Source organism: Rousettus aegyptiacus, unplaced genomic scaffold, assembly GCF_014176215.1.
Source record: "Rousettus aegyptiacus isolate mRouAeg1 unplaced genomic scaffold, mRouAeg1.p scaffold_m13_p_1, whole genome shotgun sequence".
NCBI classification, from domain to species: Eukaryota; Metazoa; Chordata; class Mammalia; order Chiroptera; family Pteropodidae; genus Rousettus; species Rousettus aegyptiacus.
In genome coordinates, this window is record NW_023416284.1 from 1,427,359 (window position 1) to 1,452,326 (window position 24,968).

Genomic DNA, 24,968 nt, shown 5'->3' on the forward strand with positions numbered 1-24,968 from the left:
GCCAGTCAATTAAAAAGGAACCGTTGGCCACTCAAAACATAATAATTACTTCTGTGAATGCTGCTAAATTAAATAAGTGTTATGCCCATGATTTTTTTTGCATCAAGACTTTGGTTTCTTTTGAAAGAAAACATTTTGTTACTTCTCGAGCAGATCTGTTTACCACCAGCGTGAGGAACCCGAAGTCATTTTTCTTGTACTTAAAAGTTCCTGTCTCCGTGGAGACTTTTGTTCACCAGCCAGGCAGGCAGGCAGAGGGGAGGGGCCGCCGCAGAGGGCCGAAGTGACCGCAGCCGCCGGGTCACTTTCACAGGTTTTCAACCCAGCGCAAAGGAGGGAGTTAGGCGGAAGCGTCTGGATCAGAGGTCAGTGGCCTGAGCCAGAGCCGCGGCCCGCTCCTCTGTTCCTCACCCTTCTTTGTTTAAACAGTGATGAGATTCGCATACATAAAAAATTTAGGCGTTTTAAAGTGAGCAATTCAGTGACACTTGGCACATTCGCGATGTTGTGCAACCGCCCCCTCTGACCAGTTCCAGGACACTTTCTTCCCTGGAGGAGACCCTACACCCGCGCAGGGCCCCACCCTCCCCTCCCTTGCCCCGCCCCCGGCCCTGCCCCCGGCCCCGCCCCTGGCATCCACCAGCCAATCGTGAATCGTGAATCGGGCCCTTGGGCCTCGCCTGTCTGGACATTCCACGTGACTGGCGTCCTGCGGGCCGCGCCGCCTGCTCCTCTCACTCATTCAGCTGCTCCGGGTGCAGCCACGTGGCAGCGAGCGCCCTCTTCCTGGCCGAGTAATACTCCCCTGTGCTGGGGACCACACGTGGTCCATCTTCCACCTGCTGAGGACACCTGGCCATCCCAGCTTTGGGGGGTTGTAGATCATGTGCTGTGAACATTCATCTGCCTTTTCAATACTTGGGGTCGACTGTGTGACCCGCCCCTTGCTGTCCCCAGCCCACTTTTCACCACCTCCGTTAGGCCTAAGGCCAGCCCCTGGTGGATGGCCAGGTGTCACCAACTGCCACTCAGGACACCCCAAAGAGAGGCCACCTAGACAAGACAATTAGAGACCCTCTGCCTCTGCTCAGTCCTGTTACCTGCAGCCCCGTGAGTCCCACGCTCGTGACCTCGGCAGCCTGTGTCCTGGCATGAGGTCGTCAGGAACTTTCAGGAACCTTTCCCAGGGCCCAGAGTGGCCCAGGTGTCAGGGCCAGTTTCATAGGAACCCAGGTCCTGAGTCCTCCCGAGAACCTGGGCTGTGTCCCTGTGCCCTGATTTCTAAGGCCGCAGGCAGAAACCTGGTGGATGGTTCTGGAACGTGTATGTCACCATCAGCCCCGCGCCGCGTGCCCGTGTGACAGCTTCCCCCACTGTCCCCATCCTTGCGGAGCGTGGGCGGCTCCTTTCCTCACCCTCCCAAAGCAGAACGGGCACACGGGTCCTCAGGTCGCTGTGTGGGGCCGTGGGAGGGCGCGGGAGGGGGCCGGGCCGCAGGTCCAAACATTGGTTCCTGAAGGAGCTGGTGGGTGCCCTTCCTGGGCGCCTCTAACGGGCCGATCGGCCCGGGACCAGCAGAGGTGACGTCCCCTGGGCGGGGGCGGTGACTGGGCCACTTCTGGGCCTCTTGAGGCCCCCGCTTCCTATTGGGTCCCCGACCCGGGCGGTCCCTGAGCCTCACACGGAGCCTGACACTGCGTTGTCTCCTTCAGGTGACGGCGACATTGTAAACAACATGTACGAGCCGGACCCGGACCTGCTGGCTGGCGAGAGTGCCGAGGACGAGACCGAGGGCAGCGTCATGTCCCCCATCCCCATGGGGCCCGCGTCCCCCTTCCCCACCAGCGAGGACTTCACCCCCAAGGAGGGCTCGCCCTACGAGGCGCCCGTCTACATTCCCGAGGACATTCCGATCCCGCCGGACTTCGAGCTCCGGGAGTCCTCCGTCCCGGGGGCCGGCCTGGGCGTCTGGGCGAAGCGGAGGATGGAGCCCGGGGAGCGGTTTGGCCCCTACATGGTGGCGCCCCGGGCCACGCTGAAGGAGGCCGACTTCGGATGGGAGGTGAGCGTCCCGCGCTGTCGATATCGCACCCCGGCTGTCGATGACGCCGGCTGAGCAGCCGCGGCCCCGGGGCCCCGGCCCCCCGCGGGAGGCTGGGCGGGTCGGAGGGAGCTTTCGGACGCCGCGTTTCCCAGGCTCGTTTTGTCCTGCAGCTCGGATGACGCGACGCAGAGGGCATCGGGAGGTCCTCGCGGCCCCGTGAGCTGTGCCCGCTCTCTTCCCGGAAATGTGTCTCTAATGAGCTCACGTCTTAAAGCGGCCCGGCTTCCCGTCTGGCTCGCAGGGGCCGAGGCTGAGCCGGGGCGGGGGCGGGGGCCTCTCCCCCACGGGGGGCCTGACTCCTGGTGAGAGGCGCGCGGCGGCTCGGCTCATGACTGTGCCTGGCGACTGCGCTGCCCCGGGCGTCCTGCCCCCCGTGCCGCTCCCTCCGGGGGGACCCCGCTCAGGTCAGCGGGCACAGCTCACCTGCCGCGGGCACCTGCGGGAGGCTTCCACAGGGACGTGGGGCCCGCGTGTGTGTGCCCGGGGGGGCGGAGCACGTTAGATGAGGGGCACCAATGTCCCCACAGGCATCCCTCCCTCGGAGGCGTCCCGCTCAGGCCCCCGGAGCCCGGGCTGGGGGTTTTCAAGGCGGTCTTGTGGGGACCACAAGCCCCATGGACACTCCCCTGGGGGGCCTGGGCAGGAAACGCAGGAGCAGACCCGGTGACCGCTGGGCTGGGGTCTGCTCAGGGAAGACGACCCCGTGGCCAGGACCGGGGCAGCGACGGGCGGGAGCCAACCCTCCCAGCCTCTCCCGGCTTCTGGAAGGTTCCCAGGCTGTGCGTCCTCCAGCGCCGTGGGCGGTGCTGCGCCTGCCGTCTCACGAGGGGTGCTGCGGCTCCTATGCCTTGCTCTTTGTGCCCGAACTGCCCCCCGGAGTTGCGGGATGCGCAGGTGGGCGCCTGTCCCCGACGCTGCCACGCGCCCGGGCCACCCGCACGGAGACCCCGTGACAGTCTAGCGGAGGCTGGACGTGGCGCTGCCCGGGCCTGTGGGGTGCAGGCTGCCTGCAGCCCGGCAGCACCGGGGCGACGGGTGGGTGTGCCCCGAGAGCCAGGAGCCCCCCCCTCGCCAGCGGGCAGGTGGAGTGTGGTCCGCGGGAGCACGTGGGGTGTGCACACCGGGGACACGGATGCACCCCGCCCGAGCGCCAGCCCCATAGAGGGCCCCGCCGGGACGTGGGTCGACCAGGTGGACGAGAGAACGAGAGCTCCAGAATCCACCACGACTCAATGTGGTGGCGGCCGCCGCTGGGCAGGCTGCGGCGTGTGAGCCGGGCGCGTCCCCGCTGGCGTGAGGGGGCAGACCCACGTGTGCCACCCACGGTCACGGTCGCCTTCGGAATGGACCCGCCAGGGGCCTGGGAGCAAGGGAGCGAGGGGTCACGCCCTCCTGGTGGCTGCTCACTGAGCGGCCTCTCGTGGGCTTCAGGGACGGCCCTTCCGGGCCCGCGGAGAGCGTTCTCACGCGGCGGGGCAGGTCGGCGTCTTTGGCTACGAGGTGGCTTTGCGGACGCGTCCTTCCTGTCGTCCCCTGCCCGGCCATTCGGGAGAGGAATCCAAGGGTGTTTGTCCGACACACTCAGAAAGGTCCAGACTATTTAGTCGGCAGGTGGCTTTTCGACGTTGGAGGGCGAACCAGCCTCGCGGGTGACCTTGAGGCGACTTTGCTCTTGTCTGCTCTGATGGGGTTTGTTTGCTCGCTTTTTAAAAAACGGCGCATGCCGCGGCCGCTCGCCCGGTGCCTGGCCCCGGCCGGGCCGCGGCTGCCGCAGCCTGTTGACTTTGCGCTGGTATGTACTCGGCGGCCGTGAGGGGACGCCGCCCCCCCGCCCCTCGGGCGGCTCTCGGCCGCGCGTGACCCCTGCGGTGGCCTCGGCCAGCGCCGCCGTCCGGCCGCGTCCTGGGCGCGTCCGGGCACCGGGGACCTGCTTTGCGATCTGTCTTTAGGCTTCGTGGCCTCCAGGAAGTGGGTCGGGACAGCTGTTCGCGTCGTCACTGTGACGGGAGTGAGATTGCACAGGAAGCCGCCGGCTCCCCAGGGAAGTGGGGAGAGGAGAGGAGGGACCGGCGCCCCGAAAACTCAGGGCGAACCCAGGCTCAAGCGGCTGCCTCAGGCCCCGCGGGCGCCGTCTCCCCTCGCGGGCGGCCGGCCTGGGATTGCCCACGTGTCCCCAAAGGACGGTGCCGTTCCGCCCTGTCTTCGCTCCTTCCAGGCGGCTCGGGAGGCGGGAGGGACCCGCGGGTGCCCTTCCCCGTCAGGCCCGGGCCCCAGAGCCCGGGTCCTCCTGCGGTTCCAGACGCAGCTGGGCCCCCAGGGAGCTCCTGAGTCACCGACGCAGATGAGGCGGCCTGGGTGCCCCCCGTCCCCTCCCTGCTCCTGCAGGGACGCCCTTCCTGGGCCTGCGGCGGGCCCGGCTCGAAGCAGGCAGCGAGACTGGGCAGCTGTTCGTGTGTGAGGCCACGTTGTCCCCGGAGGCCGGGCCGACCCGGGACGTCAGGGGACGTCAGGGGACGGCACGCGGAGGCGAGAACGCGCCGGCCCGGCGTTCCGCATGTGCGGTCGTTCACCCTCGTGCCGGTGGTGCAGTCTCATAAATCGGCGTAATTTGATTTTAATGCAATTTACGTGGTATTCATTCACTGAAAGAAAACAAGTAATGACATTTCAGCAAACGTGACAAAAGTCCGCGGAGGGCCCGGTCTCGTTTCGGACCCCTGGGGGCTGGGCCGAGCTCGGAGCGCGGTTCCTCCTGTGGTCTGGGGCAGGGGCCCCCCGCGGGCACGGGAAGGCGCCCCCCGCGAGCACGGGAAGGCGTCCCCCGTGGGCACGGGAAGGCGCCCCCCTCGGGCACGGGAAGGCATCCCCCGCGGGCACGGGAAGGCGACCCCGCGGGCACGGGAAGGTGTCCCCCGGAGGCCTGGTTGGGATCAAGGTCGCGCGGGGTCTTCTGCTGTTGCTTTGGGACCCCGCAGAGCGGAATCGGGACCCTGAGGACAGGACCCCCGCTCCGGGCATCCCACTGACGTCAGGGCGAACGACCCCGTTCCCTGTGTCCTTCTGTGACCGACTCACTTCCTGGCCGAGGCACTGCGTCGGGGTCACTCACTCCCCTGTCTCCTAGTAGGGTCAACACAGACGACCTCGACCGCCCTTCAGGGTCGAGGTGCTGGGCACCTTCGTTTTGCTAGCGGCCTGCCTCGGCCAGCGGGGGATGGGGGTGGCCGGAGCCGAGCCCCCTCCCGCTGTCTGCCCGCGCACGCTGCTTCCTCCCCACGCCTGCGTCAGGAGCATTCTGACACCTCCTCCTGGGCGTTTTGGGGGCACGCCAGGAGCTGGTTCCTGTCATTTTGGGAAAAAACGCACCTTGCGTCAGAAGTGTCTCCCCGTGAGCCTGACCTGGCCCGCTGCATCTGTGGGGGCAGACGGGAGCTGGCATGAGTGGGGACAGCCCCTGGACTCCACCTCGGAGGGAGGCGGTGTGCCCCCGGCCCCCCCAGCCGCCACTCACCCTGCCTGGAATAAATCACCCCGTGATTGCTTTTTATTGCCCTGGGGTCTGAAAAATACAATGATTTTGATCATTTGTTGAGTAAATCATGACATTTATCATCGTGCTGTTTATTTGGCTAATTAAGAGATGCCTGCGAGTGACAGCCCCGAGGGCGACGGGCGGGGGGACCAGGTGCTTCGGAGACGCCATGTGCCCCCCCCCGCCCCCACCCGGCAGCGATGGCGCCCGCACGCCTTCCACATGGAGGGGCTGCGCTCCGCCTGCTCCGTGGGTGAGCGCCCGCCGCCCCCGACAGCCAGCCCGCGGTGGCCGGCCGGGCTTGGCCTGCACGCTCCCATGGGATGACGCCTCTGCCCCGCGTGAGGGGCCGGTGGGAAATGCTGACGCGAGTCGATGGGCTTTCATCATCTGAACAATTTACTCAAGTGCGTCTCGGCTTCGGTTCTGAATATTAACACCCGCGTTCACTTGTCCAGTCGACGGACAGGCTGTGCTCGGGCCTGTGGGGAGCTCCTGGCCGCGGGGGAGCAGCTGCCTGGTTCTCCAGCGCTCCAACCATGTGGCCCCCAAGCCAGCTCCTCTGGGATCCCGGGACCCATGGGGGGCTTTGGCGAGGGCCAGGACCCGCCGCCCCCACCCGTGGGCACCCAGAGTCGCCAGGGTACGGGGTGCCACAGCCCCGCACTCTCAGATTCCGGGACGTTTCTGTACATTTAAGATTAAGTCACCATCCGGGACGCCGGCCTTGAAGAAAGGCCGGGGCTGGAGAGCAGCCTCCGGGAGCGCTCGCCCGCACGCGCCTGCGGAAACCCGGTGCCTTCTGCTCCCAGGCAGGGGCGCGCGTCCTGAGAACGGGACGGGCTTGGAGGCCTCTCTTTGGTCCAGAGCGGCAGGCCGACGACGCGGCCCGTTGGCGTCTGGTCCCCGCAGCGCCGGTGTGGCCACCGCAGCAGGAATTGGCACCGCCATCTCCAGGACAGATGCACCGGCGTGACTCGGAGGGCCCAGAAGGCACCCCGGTCCCCAGGGCTGAGGTTCCAGCTGTGGCGGGGATGGGGGCAGGGTGCAGATCCACCCAGGGCTCCTCGGATGCGGCCGGCCCCCGCACCCCGGGACTCTCGCGGCCCTGGCCGGGCATGGCGGGGCGTCACGAGGCGTCCTAGTGCGTCCGCCCTGTGGCCCCCAGTCTGGGGCTTCCCTTTCGACCTCGGAACGCGGTCTCCGTGGGGTGCGGTCTCCGTGGGGTCCAGTCTCCGTGGGGTCCGGGCCTCCTCGGCCGCCTTCTCCCCCTTGCTGTGCGGCCCTGCCGGCCGAGGGCTCTGCCCGCCGCCGCCCCGCTCTGCCTGGAGTTGTATGTGAGGCCTAGAAACATGGCAAGGTTTTTTGTTTTGTTTTGTTTCGTTTGCCCCGGAATAATTTTCCGAATGAGTTTGGAGGTGAAATCGACGTTCGGGAAGTGATGAAAACGTGTCCACGCTCGGCGCGGGGACGGCACACCTGCGCACGTGTGTCCCGGCTGTCCGCGCGGCCGCGCGGCGGGAGCGGGGCCTGGGGGACGTGCCGTCCGGCGGGATGACGGCCAGGCGTGCGTGCGCAGAGGGTCGGGCGGCATCGGCACCCGGGGCCACCTGCCTCCACAAGGACCGCGCACGGGCAACGGGGAGCCTCGTCGCGAACCCCCGCCCGGCTTCTCCCCCTCCCCCGAGCTTCGCGGGTCGGGTCCAGACGTTTTTAGCCCAAGAATGCCATGAAATCCTGCACTATCTTAGGCCCAGCTCCGCGGCACGGGTATATAAGGAATTTCAGAAAAAAGGAGAGAGAATGACTAAGAATACCTCCAGAGAGCCTCCTTCGCTTCCTTAAGGGGTAATAACTCAGCCGCAGTCCAGCAAAGGGGCCTTTCTTTAAATAGAGCATCTGATTCACAAGCGAAAAAGGAAATAAATGTTTTCTTTTCATATTCTAGAGACGTCCATGAATACCAACTTCTTAAATGGTATTTTACCCACTGTCTGTCTCTCTGTCTCACACACACACACGCACATACGCACACACATGCACACGCACACACACCAGTCACAGCCAAAGCATCGTACGCTGGACCAGGGTGCTTGCGAACCAGAGACGGGGCAAGTGGCATCGAGTTGTCAGAAGTGAGACCTGCCGGGGGTGGGGCCGGGGGGGGGGTATGGCTGCTCCCCGGGGGGGCAGCTCGGTTTTTCCCTGGGGTCCGAGGTGAGGGGGACACTCAGCCCTTCCCGGGGACCCCCAAAGGCTGCCAATGAGAAGGGGGCTCTTTCCTCTCCCCCCCCTTCCTCCCTCCTTCCTTTCTCTCTTTTTTCCCCAAGAAAAGTATGGGTTACACACTCAGGGGAAGTATTGAAGGCAGGACCTGGCGGCACGTGGGTGCCCGTGAGTGCAGGCCACGGCCCGCGTGGGTTGCGTTCTGCCCGAGGGCCTCGCCTTTGGGCGGTGAGAAGTCCCATGGCCCGGCCCGTGGGCTGCAGCGGGGCCTGGCAGCTCCTAAGCGCTGGCCGGAGGTTGGCCCCACCGTTTGTAACATGGATTCTCTGTACCCCAGAGAGCCGTCAGGGTTTGCAGTGGTCCCAGGGCAGTGGGGGCTCCGTGGGGGCCAACACGCATTCAGGCAGGAGCCACGCGGGTCCCGGCCTGCGAGGGCAGAGTCAGGACCCCCCACAACCCCAGTCTAAGAGGGACTCTTCCCACCCTGGCTTCGGTCCATGGCGTTATCCCCAGGGCACCCTCTGGGCGAGGACTCCCGGGGGTGCCCGAGAATCTGCGTTCTAACTAGCAGCAGAGCCGTGGGGGCTGCGGGAGCTCCACTTGGTGCCAGGCTTGAGGACGGGGCTCGCCTCGGCCCTCGGCCCCCAGGCTTCCCCGCTCCCCGCCCCTGGGAGCCCAGAGAGGCATTTCCCGTAGGTGTGACAACAGGTAGCGACGGCCTTCCTTAGCTGGCCTCCTCGGGGCCAGGCGGAGAGGGCCGGAAGCAGGCGTGGGGGCAGCTCCCCGGGGGGGGGGGAGGGGAGGGGGCGCTGGGTGCCAGGCACAGCCCGGCCACCTTGCTGTCGTCCAGAGTCCTGGGCAGTGGGCAGGTCGGGCAAGGGGCTCCCGAGGGCTGTCGCCCACCCACAGCCCACGCAGCTGGCGGTCAGCACTGCCGTCCCCAGGCGGGTGGCCCAGCCCCTGCAGTGCGACGCCCTTCCGAGGGCGCGCGGGTGGCGGCGGGTGGGGGCCCCGGCCAGGCCACATCATGCCTGGAACCTTTCTGCACCATCGCTGTCAGCCCCCGGGTGGGGGGTCACGCAGGCCACACGGCAGGTGGCACGGGGCCGAGGGGCCGGGCCCGGGGCCCTAGGCAGGTCCCTCTGCCGCGCGGTTTGTGAGACCAGCGCTTGCCGAGTGTGGGACACAGCCCGCCCCGTGGAGCAGCCCCTGGCCCCCGGCCACCCCGCCCTCGGCCCCTGCAGGGTAGCGGGGTGGGGGGCTTGGACACGACCCCGGCCACCTCCCTGCGCCCGCACCGCCGTCTGAACAAGGCTGGCTCTCGGGTTTGGCCAGGGCTGTCACCAGCTGGCCCTCTCTGCGCTGACCACATCTTCCTGGGGGACCCACGGCCAAGACTCAGGCATCTGCAATGTCGGTCACTTACACGGAAACATGTCTATTTCTAGGGCCTTCCCCGTGCCGGACCTCGCCGAGGCAGACTGGGCAGGAGGGCGGCCCGTCGGAGGCTGGCAGCTCCTGGCCGGGCGGCTCCCCGGGGATCCCCGGCACAGCCCGGGCTCCCTCCCGCCAGTGCAGACGAGAGTCCCAGGGCCGGCAAGCCATAGAAGGTCTCCCTGGGTCATGGGACAAGGGCCTGACCCCCCCGGCTGGGCCTTGCCTGCTTATCACGGCTTCTCTAGAGGTGGGAATTTTTGAGGGCCGGTCGCTCCCGTGATAGGAATGTGTTTTCAGTGTGTCACAGGCCACCTCGGCCTCCGCCAAAACCCGGGGAGACGCACTCACTCCAAGGCCCGCGGTGGTGGGGGGGGGGCAGTGGCCGTCCCTCCTGCTGGGCCCAGGGCGCCGAGGGCACAGGCAGGCGCTGCTCCCTGCTGGGCCAGCCCGGGGCGGTGGGGCCAGCGTCCTCCCATGTCACCGGGGGTGTGTCCCCCGTACCCCCACTCGGCTTTTTCACGTCGTTTGGAATGTAGTGAGTGAAACGACCCAAAAGCGACTCTCAACGACAGGAGGCACCTTGGGGCGCCCGGCGGTGTGCCCTCCTCTCGAAGGGGCGAGGGTGGGTGGCCTCATGTCGTCCTCGCGGAAGCCGGGGCCCCAGGCGCAGCTCGGCGGTGTGCCCGGCCTGTGGGCAGGGTGCCACCCGGCCTGGCCACCTGCGCCACATGGGATTCCGTTGCCCAGGGCGCCAGCCTCCCACGCAGCACCCAGGACGGTCGTGGGCCCCATCTCGCCCTCGTCCCAGCCACAGCCCCTCTGGCCAGGCCTGGCCCGGGCTCGCGGCCTGAGCGGTGGCCACGGGGACCCCGTCTGGCTCTCAGACCGTGGGCCTTGCTCCTGGGCTGGTGCCCAGTTTAAGGGCGCGCCCGCTGCGTCGGCCTGTCCAGTCGCGTCTGAGGCGCCTCCGTCCACGCCCTCTGCGTTCGGGTCTCTCCGCAGCCCGTCCGGGCGGGTCCACACGCCGCCCAGGAGAGCCGAGGTCTCTGCTGGGCAGGCCCCAGGCACTGCCTGTCCCTGTGCAGCCGAGGTGAACCCTCACCCAGAGCAAAGTCGCCATGACCTTTGACAAGCAGAGGCGCCTCGTTTTCCTCTAGACTCATTTGTCGGCCTCCCTTTCAGCCCGACACTCAGCGGGGCCCGAATACGCTGCCGGGGGCGGGGGTGGCGGGGGGTCAGGGGGCCTGGCTGCCTCGCCCGTGTCCACGGCACCTGGGGCTCCACGGGGCGCAGGCTGGGACACAGGCCAGAGAACGGGGCCGAGCAAGGCCGAGCCCGGGGGAGGTGGCCAGCCCCCCTCTCCTGGCCTCCTTCAGGGCCCAGATACACCTGGGTGCAAAGGGCAAGCTAGAAGGGAATCGGGATAAGAAACTGGCCTGGAGGTCCCCAGGGCGACCACTCACGTCGTACCCCACGGACCCTGGCCGGCTTCGTCCTCCTCCCCGGCCTCGGCCCGGCGGGGGGCAGGGAGGAGAGGCCGCCCTGGCCAGACCTCACCACGTCAACGCAGGTAGCACTTTGAGGCTGAGGACCGTCCCGAGAGCGCATTTCTAGAAGGTTCCAGTTACTCAGGCCACTGGAGCTTCGTTCACACCATGACAGCACTGGGTGCGCAGGGCGTGTGATGGCCCCAGCCCAGGGTGACCCCGCTGAGCCGTGGGGCGCTCCGGGCGAGCTGGGGTCGTGCGCCCGCCGGTGGGTACCGCGGTGGAGGTCCTGCCAGACCCCTCGCCTTCCCCGCCCCCGCTGGCCTCTGGGTTTTGACAAAAACCTTCGAGCCTCATCAACGTAGCGTGAAAGCTACCGTGCGGATGAAAACTTCTTTCTCTTGTCTGTAAAAGGCGCATGGCCTCGGGACTGGACAGCGCACCTGGGGGCAGGTGACATGCAGCGACAGGGACTCGGTGGCCTGGAAGTGCGGGGTGCAGCTCGGCCTGGGGCCCGGCCACCTTGCTGCAGGGGCTCGGAGTCGGCCGAGCGTGTGGCCGCCGCGCGTCTCAGGCCCTCCCGCTCACCCGTGCGCCCGGCGGCCCTCGGGGCCGTGCCCGACGAAGGGCGGACCCTGTCGCTCGTGGCCGAGGCTTCCGATCAGTAGCAGGCTGCAGACGGCCGCCCGGCACAGCCGGCCTCGCGGGGCCCGAGGGTGGCGGAGTCTCGGCCGCTTGCCGTCCGCCTGGCTGTTTCCCGCCACCGTCTCCCGGGCACAGCGAGTCCCCACGCGGGGAGATGCCGGAAGCCGCTGGGAGAGCCCGGAGGGCTCGAGGGAGGCTGAGGAGGCCGCCCTGCTGCTGCCCCGGCCGCGGGGGTCGGGGCGGGGCTCCCGGAGCCTGGATCTGCGTGACCGGATCCCAGGGGAGCGCGGGCCCACACCTGGCGTCCACACGCGGGCGGTCAGGCCTGCGTCGCGCCCCGGCCGTGCCGAGCGCGTGAGGGCCAGCCGGCCGGCAGACCCCGTCGCTCTGTGCCGTTCGCTATGAGACGGTTCTCTGAGGTTTCTGAGACACGGCGTCCAGGTCGTTAAGATGCGTGCCTCACGGGCGCGGTGGACACGGGGACAGCTCAGGCTCCCGAGCGCGGCCGAGACCCCAGCAAGCCGTCGCCACCTCCAGACCTCAGTTTCCCCACTTGTTAAGCAAGAGGATTGAAGTGAATTGTCCCGAAGGCACCACCGCCTGGCCCGGCCCCGCGGCGGGGACATGGGCGGCAGACGGCTCTCTCTGTCGGAGCTGGGCTCCGGGGCGCGTCACCCGGCTCCTGGCCCGTGGTCTCCGCACGACAGCCGTGTCCTCGGAGACGGGCCATCCCGTCCTGATGCATTCTCTGTCATCAAGGTCACGAGACGAATCAGGGCCAGCACCCAGCGGCTCCCCGTGGGCCCCCGTCCCCGGGTCCCCGGCCGACGCTCCGGGGAGCAGGTCCGGCACGGTCTCTGCGTTTCTGCAGAGGCTCCACAGAGGGGGACGCCGCGGCCTTCGGTCCCCTCGCGGACTCCGTCCGGCCCGCAGATGCGGGGTTTAGGGAACGGGGAGGCCCTTCGAATGGGACGTTCCACTCACACAGCCCCGGTGAGTTCTCATCCGACGGCAGTTTTCACGGAGACCAGCTTAGCGGGGAAGACCGGTTGAACGGATAATGGAAGGTGCTGGAATCCAGCACCTGCCACGCCCACACATGGTGGACCGCAGCGGGGGGCACACAGGTGGGCACGGCCTCTGCCCGCTGCCCGCAGGGCCTGGCGAACTTGTCTCCAAGCAGGGAGAATTGGTTCGGGGTAAACCATGGTGTGTCAATGCTTCAGGACCAGGACCACAGCCGTGACTGCCCTCGGGGAGCCCACGGGGAGACAGACAGGGCCCTTCCCGCAAACCGGCCACCTCTGCGAGCGCCTGGACTGCCTGGCCACCGCCGCCCCAGGCCCCGGGAGGACGGCCAGCTCCCCCCCACACCCAGACACGGCAAGGTTTAGGACCCGCGGGCGGGCCTCCTGCAAAGGAGTCCAGTTTTCCGCAAACGCAGCAGGAGCTGGAAGGGTGTGCGGACCAGCCCGTGCGAGGCTCTGAGGACCTGTGGCTTCGCAGGGCCTGCTCCCGGGTCCGCCGACCACGGGGCGTCGGGGCGTGCTGCCCGGGAGGCCCTCGGGTCCGCTCCAGAGGAAACGGTTAACAGCGGCAGGAAGGGGCGGGGAGGGGCAGGAGGCCCAGCGGCCGCTAATTGGAGACCGGGGGCCTGGGGCGGCCTGCGCCCAGACAATGTGCTCGGGCGGGAGCCGGGAGGGCCCGGGGGATTGCGAGGGAATTAGCTGAAGTCAGAACCCCCCTGAATGAGGCCGAGGGGCGAGGGGAAGTGAAGGCATAATGCGCCCGGCGAGGCCCCATTCACGGCCCTGAAAAGGCCGGGCTCCCGGGGGGAGGGGCCCGGCTCACTTTTGTTCGGCCGGGGGCGGGGCTGCCTCTCGGAGGTACACTTACCTACAGCCAGGGACGGGGGAGGGCGGGAAGTGGGGCGCTGGCGATAATCCCCCGCGCCCGGGGTGGGTGACAGCGGACACAATGGCCCGGCACACATCAAGGGCTCCAAGGAGCTCCTTCCGCGCTCCGCGCTCCCCGCGCGGCCCCGGAGACCGCGGGCCGCGTCACCCCACAGACCGGAGCGGCAGGCCGGGGGGGGGGGGGGGGGGCCTGGCTTCCCCGCTGCCCCCCCGGCCCCCACCATCTCCTTATCCTCACGTGCTCACATGGCCGATTGCGTAGGCAACAAATGCCTCGTAAGAGTTGAATTAGGGAGCGATGTTATGGGGAAAAGCAGTAAAAACAGACCACGTAGCCACGGGGCCGCCCGAACCCCAGCTGGACCAACGATAAACGGGCGCGGGACTCGCGGTTGCACGAAAGCGGACGCCTGACGAGGGGCCGTGCTCGGTACATGTTTGCTGGATTCATGCGTTAATTAATTTTCCAGATGAGATTTTCCTAATCCAGTTTTTAAAGAAAATAAGGATTAAGAGGGCAGTGGATTCCGACGACGGGGCCAGCCCGGTGGACGTGAAAAGGAGCGAGGTGGGCGTGCGGTTCGGGGGGCCGGGCCCGCCGGGGGGTGCTGAGGACGGGTTTCCTGGCCGCCCGCCACCCCCAGCAGGGGCCGAGTGGTGGCCAGTCCGTCACCACGTGCGGTGGACGGGACCTCTGCACCTGGGCCCTGCCCACCGGCCGCCTGCCCGTGTGGGGCTGAGCGCCGAAGCGACTCGAGGGGCCCCGACTCCGGGGCTCCCCGGAGCGTGGCAGCGAGGCGCACGGCCCCAGCCTGGCCAGCTCTGCCCCAACCAGCTGCACAATGGCAGTGGCCCCCCCGCGGGGCGACCCTTGTCTGGGGTCGCAGAGCCGGGGCAGGGTGGCCTTCGAGAGCCCACGGACCTGTGCTGACTTGGCCCGGCCATCGCCGGCTCCCCTGGGGGCCCTGTTGACGGGGAGGGGGTGCAGGTGTGCACAGCGCCCTGTGTGAGCACCCCGGGGTGGAAACGGGCTCTGCTGGTGCTGCGGCAGTTTCGGGGTGTCGCCAGGGCGTGCGGCTCGGCCGCTGCCCTCGGGGGGCCGCCCGGCCTCCTGTCTGCACGGTCTCGGTGCTCCCGCAGGGGGACGGACGGCCTGCGAGGCGGCCTGTCCCAGGCCGGGCGCCGCAGTCCCTGGGAGGTGGTGGAGCCCGTGCGCACTTCCTCTCCGTGGTCTCCGATTTGACCGTGTGGCTTCGTGGGGACGCTGGAGAGACAGCGGCCGCGCCCCGGGACAGGCTGCTGGGCAGTGTGGATGGCGTCCTCGGGGGCGACGAGCCGCCTCTCAGGGCACCTGGCGGTCCCGCGGCGTGCCCGGCGTGACCTCCTGACGTGCAGCCAACACGGCCCGCCTCCGAGCAGACAGGTCCTGGCCCCCGGGGGGCTCCGGGGGCCGCGAGTCGCACACCTGGACGTTTGAGGAAGTGGCAGGGGCACGGCTCGCTTGTCCTTCGGACCGTGAGTCTGGTCCCCGAGCTGCAGCAGGAAGCGACGCCTGGGCTGGTGAGCAGGTTGGCGCTGGTGGCGCCCGGGCAGGGGGACGCCTTCCACGGCCTCCGGAGACCGTGCGCGGGGCGGCTTCGAGATGCGCCTCGGTCTTGCACACGCCCCGGCCCAGGAGAGGGGCAGGAGGAAGCGCCCGGGTGTCCTCGGGGCGGCAGCCCTGCAGGGGAGCCCCCACCCCGACCGGGCTTGCCCCGGACATCCAGGCCGCCTGCCTGTCCCACTGTGCGCCAGGATGGAGGGACGAGAGGCCACGGGCCGGAGTCGGGGCCAGGCCTCGAAGGGCGGCCGGGCAGCAGAGCCCTCCTCAGTGGACGGTCACACAGGGCCAGAGCACCAGCTCCGCCAGCTTGCGGTCTCCAGAAGAGCTTTCCGGAAGGAGATCGAGGCCAGAGCTCCTCGGCCTCTTTTTGCGGCTTGGGAAGAAATGTGTGACTGCGACGTGCGAGGTCACTGAACGAACCCCACCCCGCCGGGCGAACCCCACCCCGCCGGGCGAACCCCACCCCGCCGGGCGTCCCCGACGCGCGCGCCACCTGCTGGGACCAGGCCTCGCGCCAACGGCAGGCGTGACCGCTGCCGGGCCGGTGGCGTCCACTCGTGGCGGGTCGCGAGGCCCCCCGGCCCCCCCGGGGGCCAGTGTGGAAGAGGTAGCGGCCGCGCCTGCAGTCCAGGGCGGGGCCGGGGCCCCGCAGTGGGGGAGCTGCTCTGGGGGGTGTCCCTGAGATTGAGCTACAGTGTGTGGTGTGGGCGACCGGACGCCTCTTAGCCAGTTCTCTGGCCTGAGGGCGGGGTGGTCCCGAGACCCGTTTCCTGAGCCCCGGGTTTGGATCCTGGCTCTGCCGCCTGCTTGCTTGGTGGCCCTGAGGAAGTTAGGCCGCTGCGCCGTGCCTGGGTGTGATGCGGCCCGGGCTGCTCCGGCACGAGAGGCTGACCAGGACTGGGGGGTCCGCCCGGGAGGTCTGTGATCGGACAGCAGGTCCCTACAGTTGGCGCGTGTGTGGGGCCAAGGGGGGCCCACAGTCGAAGTCGGGGGCATCTGCCCTCAGGTGTCACCCCAGAGGGCAGCAGGAGGGCCGTGGAGTGACGCCCACAAAGGCACCTCTGACTCCGCCGACGCGGGGGTCGGCCTCTGCGCGGCGGGCGCCGTCTGGGCACCGATGGCAGCCGCGGCATGCTCGCCTCTGCTCGGTGACGGCTCGTGGTGTCCCCGGACGTTGGCAGGTGTCCCGGGTGGCAGAGCCTCTGGCCGAGCACACGGGACCCACAGAGAAGCGCGTGACCCCCTTCCAGCTTCTTCCTTTGGACCAGGGCCCCTCAGACCCCTCCGCTCTGTCACGACGAGGTGTCCCGGGGAAGCCGCGTGGCCTGCAGGCCAGCTCCGGCTCTGCCCTGCCGCGGGTACAGCCCTTGTCCATCTCGGCGCCAGGAGAGGGTCGGTCTCTGAGGGAGGACCTGGGGGTGGCACCCTCGGCGGGCGCGGGCCAGACGGCGGGCCTCACCCACACGGCCCCCAGCCGGGGCATCACCTCTTCTTTATTCAGAGTGTCCGGCCTACAGCCCCAGTTGGGGGCTCCCCAGGTTTACCCTTCGGCTGCGATGCAAGTGTCCAGGACACCCCAGCGGAGGCATGGAGAGTCCCTGTGCCACACCCTGTCCCTCCCCACCCTCCTCTGCAGCCTCCCATCTGGCCCCGAAGGGGGACATCGAGTCATCCGCCTGCTGGTGGCCGAGCAGGTCCCAGGCCCTGAGAAGAAGCTCGGCCCCATTCAGCCCGGGGGCTGTGACGAGGCCAGGAGGCGGGCGGTGGCACTCAGGCGACAGGACAGACGGTGGCCAGCCTGGACGCCCCTGTGGCGGCTCTCCCGGGCCCCACGCAGAGGCGGGAGGTCTTGCAGGGTGGGGAGGGAGCCTGGCTCGCCCTCCCCGGGACCGGTTTTCCGCCCACGCAAACCGGCGCGGTTTTTCTTGTTCAGCGTGAGTGTCTTTGTGTCCTGCTGAGGGTGGCGACCAACCCCCCATCTGCCTGGGGCGGCAGCGGCCGTGGGCTGGCTCTCGGGGCGTCCACGCCAACAGGGCACCGTGGAGAGCTGCGCGAACTCGGCAGGGCTGGGGGTGACATCGGGTGACACTTGCGTGTCTCGGTCGAGAATATGGGAAAGTTTCGGTTCCAGCGACAAGAAAAATTGATTGTGGGTCTGCTAAGGGCTCCTGCCCGAGTCGAGGAGGAGCAGGGAGATAGGACCGGGAGCGAACTGCGGCCTGGGGGTCGCCGGGCGTGGTCACACTGGCCGGTCCCGGGGGTCGGGAGCTGCCCCCTGCCTGACAGCAGAGAGCAGCTCCACCGCCCGCCCCGTCGTGGCTGCGGACGGCCCAGCCGGCTGGGCGGCCCTTCCCCGCGAGGCCCGTGAAGGTCACCGTCGTGCACTGCTGCCCTTGGAGGGCCAGGCCGGCAGCCGGGGCTGGGCACCCAGGGCTTTGCGCGGAGCGTGGGCTCCCCATGTGCACACCTCAGCGGAGGCCGCAGCTGCACGCGGAGGCGGAGTCCCACACAGGACGTCCCGGAACCCCAGGTCGGGAGCCCCTGTAGGCGTCAATTTACCACAGGTGAATTGCTTCGGGGGGTGCCTCGGGATCAACATCAGGGGCCTCAGGCCACCACCCCCATCCCCGCCACGACCCCCGGCGGAGTTCCAGGCCGAGGGTGTGTCTCGGAGCCTCCTGCCTCCAGGACTTTCCAAACCGGCCCCACGAGAGGCTGGCGTTCTGGAGAAGTCACTGCAGCCGGCCACCTCCTGACCCCCCGGGTGCCGCTGGCCGTCGGATCCCAGGCCCTTCCCGTCGCCGGCTTCTCACGGAGCACGGACACCCGCGCCGCTCCCCGAGACGTTGCCGCGAGGCCTCCGGCGCCTCGAGGCCACTTTTCTCTCTCAGCCTCAGAAAATCGGAGACTCTGAGTGGAGCCTCACGCTGGAAGTGGCCCTGGCGCGCGTGGCGAGGGCGTGAGCTTGTGGAGTGAGTTACTGGGCCAGAAACGGTCCCCTCCGCGCCGCCTCGGCCGCCCGCAGCGGTCTCGCTGTTGGGGGCTCGGGGCCAGACGCTGCGTGTGGCAAAGCCCGGCTTTCGCGCGCATCAGCCGCGTCACCTCCCGGATGCGTGCAGGGCTGAGCCGTGGCGCTCAGGAACGTGACAGACGGGGACACCGAGGCCCAGGAAGGCCGTGCGTCCTGCAGGCTCAGCCCGGAGCTGCGGGCCGCCTGGTCCTGGGCCATGGGGACTCAGAGGCTGCGTGTCTCTCTCTGTTGCAACCTCAGCAGCTTCAGCCGCACGTCCGAGGTCACAAACGATTTCACAGACACGCGGAAGGGCAGACGCCGCTGTCTGCGTGGACGGGCTCGAAGCGGCAGAGGACGTGCCGGAGACCAGGCGCCCGGATCCGCAGGCCGGAGGGGCCGTGCTCGCGACCTGTGGACGTGTCTGCCCAGGGCCCCGTTCCGCGCTCACTGCTGACCCATCAGGCGCATATTTACTCACCCGCTGATGCGCGTCTGTTTACTCATGCTCGGGGACGTGCGTGTCTGTCTGTCTACCTGTTAGGCACATATCTCATTTATTCCCTCGAGTATGTGTTTGTTTATTTATTAGTCATATGCCTAATGCTTGTTCGTTAGGCGAATTTATCCATTCACTCACACGCTTCTGGATCCTTCCTTCGCCAGACGTGCCTTTGTTCACTCCCTCCCTTGGGATGGGCGCTTGAAGCCCGCTGTCCGCTGGGCCGCAGCTGGTCACCCTTGGCCAGCAGGTCACGGCTTTCTTTCCCCTTCTCAGCAGACGAGGGGGCGAGTCTGTGGCTGGGTCGGGGCCTCGGTGGATTTGCACCTTGAAGACCAGTCAGGTTGGTCCTGGCTCGTCCTCCTGCCCCGTGGGGACTCTGTCCCCCAGGGGCCCAGCCTGGCCCTTGGTCTCCAGGGAGCGGTGCTGGCCACCACCTCTGGCCGCTCCACCCACGCGGCCGGTCACTCAGGCACTTCAGCCACCAGCGAGCCGCGTCTTGACGGCAAGCGCGTAGGAGTCGGCCCGGGGTGCCCACGCGAGTGCCCGTGGGCGAGCCTTAGTGGGGGGGGGGGCGCGGCCAGGGCCGGGCAGCGAGGGCGTGCGTGCCCCTCCCCGCGGACGAGCGCAGGACGCGGCGATCGCGGAGGAGGAGACGATAAACAGTTTCCTACCTTGCCCTGATAATGGGCGAGTTCTTTGGATTGATTAATCGTCACGTTGCCTTTGGACATCAGCTCGGGAGTGACAGTAACAAGCCTCCCGAGGGCTGCGCTAATTTGCACTCCATTCAGCATCCCGTGAAAACCCCTCGGAGCTGCGGAAGGGCCGAGCGGTGCTCGGCCCCATTCAATGGGGGGCGATACGCTGGGAAACGGGCCAGTTCGCACAATGCCCAAAAGAGCAAATTGGCGGAAGCTTTGTTCTTCCTTTTTTCCCTGTCCCTTTCATGCGGCCTTGCACTAGTTAAGCTCCTCATTTGTCCCCGCTGGGGGCTCGGGGCCTGGGTCACCCTCCGGGCTGCCTTTTCAGGTGATCTTGACGCCCCCCTGGCCCTGTCCCCGAGGGGAGGGTGGGGGCGGGGCGGCCTGAGGTGGGGTCGCGGCAGCCGCTCTGGGAGTCCGGGCCGGGCCGGGCCGGGTTGGGGGGGCAGGGCCGGGCCCTGACGTCGGACACCAGAGGCCGCCTGAGGCTCCTCCTCCCTCCACCCGCACGTCCAGGGTCTTGTGCGATGGCGCGAAGGCTCCGGCCGGGCCCCCCGCCCCCCTCCGCCGCTGCGGTGCTCGCCGCAATGCGTGGGCTCGACAGAAATTCAGGGAACCAGCCGGTCCCTTCGGCTCCCACCAAGTTGGCTATCGCATCGCGCCCTACACCCAACTCCGTCCCCTGCGCTGCTCTCCCCCTGAAGCTCAGCGTCAAAGGCGCGGATTTCAAGTGTCCGGCCTGGCGGGGCGACCTGGTCCCGGGTGGTCGCTAGACGGCGGTTCTCGGGGACTGTCGTAAAAGCACGCTTCCAACAGCGCCATGTGCGGGGAACCCAGAGGGACCCGCCCGGCAGTAGGGTGGGTGTCACCTGGGGAAGCGAGGGACAGGATGGTCCTGTCAGTCACGGGCGACGGGCCTCCTTGGAAGGGCTCACTCGCGGGGTCCCGGGAGTCACGGCCCACGCGTCCTGGAAGCCCCTCGTCTGCCAGCAAGGAGGCCCCACCGCCCGCCGCACTGACGGGCAGGTCCACGGGTCCCCAGGTTAGCCAATGAGCACAAAGAGAAGAGCAACTTCCTAGACCTTTATGACTCAAACACAGCCGGTCCGTCAAGTCATGGATACACCCATTTTTGCTTAATTTGCTGACACGAATAACCCCACCTCTTCTGTTGGAAAGAGGGTTTTGTGGGGCGGGGCGACAGGGCCCCAGTTGTCTGCTCAGCCGTTGTAATTATAAAATTGCGATGACTGTAATTTGCCACTCAGGCTTGTCGCCGGCTGGGAAGCCACAGGTGCCGTGCCGGGCGGCGTGCGGCCCCTGGCGCTGGGGCTTGGCCGTGTGCGCGCCGTGCCCCAGGTGGTCCGTCGGCACCTCCCTCGGGGTGAGGGCATTTGGGCGTGGTCCCTGTGCTGGGGAACGGCCCCTGCTAGTCGACGTGGCACTTGATCAATGACAGTTTTGTTCACGAGATGCTCTAAGCACCTCACGTTCTGGCCTGCCATTTGCTCAGGTCCCCAGGAGGCCGAGCTGCACCTGGGACACCAGATACCGCGAGGTTGCCCACAACCAAGGTCACGGCCAGGACCGCCGACGGAGGACGCACGAGGCCATGCGTGTGCCCTCCCATGACACCTCGCTGCCCCCATTTATTCTGTAATTCCAGGTCCCTCTCTGGGCCGCTCGGCCTGGTAGTTCAGAACATGGAGCGGAGGGAGTGGCTGGCAAGCCCGGCCGAACGGCCGGTGGGCTGCGCCCCGACACGCGTCCACCTCTCGTGCGGTCCCCGGGCAGACTTATCTGAGCCCGCTGTTCTTATCCCATCGCAGCCCCCACTTCCGGAGGGGGTGCGGTTGGCCCCCGAGGTTCGCTATTGCCCAATGGTGATGAGTCTCCCGCAAAAAGTCCGTCACGAAAGGGTGAAGATGACAAGGAGGGGACAGTGTCCCCCTCCAGACAGGAGGCTTTCGTTCGATTCTCTCATTGGACGTAAACCAGAAACTCCAGGGCCTGACGTGGGCCTGACGTGGGCCTGACGCCCCGGCCGCCAGCCATCCTCTCCAGCCCCGCGGGGCAGGGGCTCGGGGTGACAATGGCTTTTCGTGGCTGACCGAGGGCAAGTGTGCGGCCAGCCAGCTGGTCACGGAGTCCCGGCCATGGCAGGAGATACCGCAGAGCCGTCCCGCAGGGACAGGAGCGGCCTCGCCCCAGGGACCGGCCTCTCCAGGGGCCGCGCACCTCCACGCCTGGGCTCACTCTGTGGAGCGAGCTGGGCCCTTGCCCTTGCCCGGCTCAGGGTCAGCGTTCTCCGCAGCAACCACGCCCTTGGCCGAGGGGAGGGGTGAGATGTGTCCAGCCCAGACCTTCCCTCAGGGCCTTCGGCCTGGGAGGTCAGCAGCTGTCCGCGGAGCCGGGGAAGCCTGTGTGCACGAGTCACGTGGTGGGTGGGGAAGGTATTCGTTTCAGCGGACTGGGCTGTCATCACGAGGCCATTCAGAGACACCGTCCCACCTGCTGGCCCATCACTGCCATTAGTCTCGAGGGTCAGTCCTGAGTGCCAGGCTCAGGATTCAGTTGCAACTGAAGGGACATCCCCAAGCGCTCTGCTGCGTCTCTGAAAATAGTCCCGTCATACAGGGTAGATGGGACCAGTCGGGGTGGAGTAAGACACGAGGCTCCTTTGGGACTGGCAGGTGACATCTGGACCTTCAGGGAGACAGCGTCCGTCTCGTCCAGTACAGGCAGGGCGGCTGTGACCCCTGAGGAGTGACATTCGGGAGCAGCCCAACTCGACAGGGTTGAGTGTGCTCCAGGGGTGGGAGCAGGCCGGGGTGGACGGGTGGGCGGCACGGCCAGTGCCCCCAGCCAGGTGCCGGCAGATGCTGGGGACCTGCGCCTCTCCCAGTGCCCGTCCTCGGGGGCCCCCGTCCGGCGGCGGCTCCGGGCCCGTGCTTCCCCTTTGCCCTTTCCCACTGGGCGTGGAGGGGTGGCCGTGGCCTTCTCCCTGCCAGCCCCTGCCCTCCGCCTCGGGTGCCCTCGGGCCTCTGCGTCCCCTCGGCTCTCAGAGATTCCGCCCGTGTCCGCACCCTCATTAATCAACGTCAAGCACGACATCGGCAACAAGGGCCGCATTCTTCCGCGGCCCCCTCAGCCTCATACATCCCATTGTTCCCGGCCGATTCAGATGGCAAGAAAACAGCCTATGCAGCACATAAAAGAGATGAGACAAAAATGAAAAGAATCGAGGCAGAAAAAAGAGGAGGCATTTTTCCCCCTGAAACACTCGAATAAATACCCGGCAATGATAATTTAAATTATTCATACATTTATGAAAACATCCATTGAAAACTGAAGTGTATGATACTCTTTGTCTGTTTTCCTTGTTTCTTGTTCGGGATTAATCTTTACTGTAACCCGGGCCGGCCTGCCCCCCTCACAAAGGCACACTCTCTTTCCATGGGAAAAATGCTGGGCACACCCCAGGGAGAAGCCGGGGGGAGAGCCTGCTGATGTGGCAGTTGCCAGGCCCTCAAGGGGCCGGACGGGCTACGTCCAAATGGTGCCCGGCGAACAAAAAGCGCGGAGCGGTTCTCACGTCTGCGTCAGGCGGGGACGCAGCAGCGCCACGGGGCGGGGCCTGGCCGGACGCGGTGGCGCGTGCGCGTGCGTCGGTGGGGCGGGGGCGCGCGCGTGTGCGTCGGTAGCGCGGGCGTGCGCACGCGTGCGTCGGTGGCATAGGGACGTGCGCGCAGGCATCGGTGGCGAGGGGGTCTGCGCGCGTGCGTTGGTGGCGCGCACGCATGCGTCGGTGGCCCAGGAGCGTGCGTCGGGCCCCTGTGGCCTTTCCGAGGGGTGGATGTCACGGCACCTTCCATGTGACAGTGCTTGGGAGGGCCCTGCACGGGCACACGCCGGCCTCTGGGTTCCGGAGGGGTCGTGCGGCTCGATGGCGCGTCTGTGTGGCTGTGGCCTGCCGGGCGGGGCCTGGATGGGAGACCCTGTGCTTGTCGCAGGACACACGCGTGGGTGTCTCTGTGTCTGCCCAGGCCGGGAGGAGCAGCCGTGAGCCGCGCCGTCCTCAGGCCGTGTCTGGCTGGCCTTGTGAAGAGAAGGCCCGGGCCCACCCCGGAGGCCGAGGACGGTTAACTCATTCTCGATGTCACGGTGGGAGGGACTGTGGCCAGCTGCTGCCAGCTGCGAACTGGAGCCCGGGGACTGCCCATGGTCAGTCCACAGACACCCCCGGCCACCCCGCCTCCCAGCGCCTTCCTGTCCTTTCTGGGGCCACTGCTGTCCCGACAGCCCTAGGGTCATGCCGGGCTCCTCCGTGTCATCAAGATCAATGTCCAGCTCTGTTCCTCGTCGGAATGTCCCAAGGGCCGCGGGAGCGGGAGCGCCCAGTCCCTGGCCAGCACAGCGCCAGCATGGGGCACTCTCCCTGCGCTGCTCCCAGATCCGAGCGTCGTTATTTTCAGCTCATTCCAAAACCGGACAAAGAGGCCCAGAGTTGAATTCACCCCTACGCGAGATCTCACTGGGACCGACCCAGAAACCCCTCGGGCTTCCTGCTCGGCCTTTGCCTGGGGCGTGGCTGGTCCAGAAGCCCCGCCCCCGCCCCGCCCCCAGACTTATTTGGCCTGGAATGGGAGCCTGGACCCAGGGGAGCAGCCCTCCCGGTCAGACTCTCCGGTTCGGGCCAGTCTGCGCCCAGAGGAAAGCTGCCCCTCTCTGCCCCTCACTCTGGATGAACGGGAACCCCAGGACAGACAAGGACATGGAGGCCTCGGGCCTCCCGCCACTGCAGCAGGCCGGTGACTGCCAAGAGCCAACCACTGTCACCAAAGAACCTGGCAGCTCGTCCTGACACGCCTTTTTATTTTGGAACGTGGGAACGTCCTTGAGGCACCCACCCGGGTTTCCTCAGGTTCTCGAGAGTTCCGGTGCAGACTGGCTGAGGCGCCCTCTCTCCCGCCTGGCAGTGCCGGGGGGCTCCCCTCCGCCATCGCCCCCAACCAGGTGTGGGGCCCCTCGGCTACGTGGCCCTGGGCTTCCTCCTCCTCTTGCCTTCCTCCCTCCTCTGCCACCGATGTTGGGGTCTGGGAAGGTAGCCAAATGCCACCGAGGACACTGCAGCAATAAATCATCTCTCGTCCAACATCTGCAGGCGGGGGGGGGGGGGCCCTCTCTGCTGACCCCCCCGCCGGCCCCTCTGACAAAACACCTATTGTCGTGGCCGAGTGAAGACGCCTCGGTCCCACTTAAAAGGCCTCGGAAGCCACGGCGTGGACCGCCAGGGGAGGCGCGGGCTCCCGGCGGGGGGCCCGGGGTCGCTCTTTCTTCCTCCCTGGTTCATACTTTTCCTCTCTCGTGGGGGTCCCCCAAAGCCTTTCATTCTGGCTTCATAGTCACATAAAGACATCAAGAAAAAAACCCGGCAGAAGGAATTATTAGGCATGGCTGTCAAATGCTTTATCAGAGAAACTGGGAGGGGGCACAGGGTAACCCTTTAGGTACTGGCCCGACGTCTTGAGTCCCAAGAGATGCTGGGCGCCCCAAGGGGGATGGGCTGCCCTGAAGCGCAGGGACCGGCCACAGGTTGGCACCTCGCATGTATGCACGAGTCTGCTCAGTTACACGCACCCGCGTGGGTGCGGATGTGCACGCGCATGCTTGTGCACAGGTGGGCGTGCATGGGTCTTTTACGAGCAGGGGTCCAAGTCGCTGCCCTCGGGTCAGAGGTCCCGGCCCACCTTCCCTGGGAAGGGGCGCGCGGGGTCCTCCACGTGGCTTCCTTTCTTTGTT

General features: G+C 67.4%; 1 protein-coding gene across 5 annotated transcripts in view; it reads left to right on the plus strand.

Annotated features, from left to right (window-relative positions):
• PRDM16 (PR/SET domain 16) overlaps positions 1-24,968 on the plus strand; it is a 272,002-nt gene that overhangs the window by 83,833 nt on the left and 163,201 nt on the right. For all 5 annotated transcript variants that reach the window (XM_036227890.1, XM_036227892.1, XM_036227880.1 and 2 more), the window contains exon 2: positions 1,713-2,062. In XM_036227890.1, the coding sequence (XP_036083783.1) occupies positions 1,713-2,062 (350 nt within the window). The remainder of the gene's footprint in view (positions 1-1,712; positions 2,063-24,968) is intronic.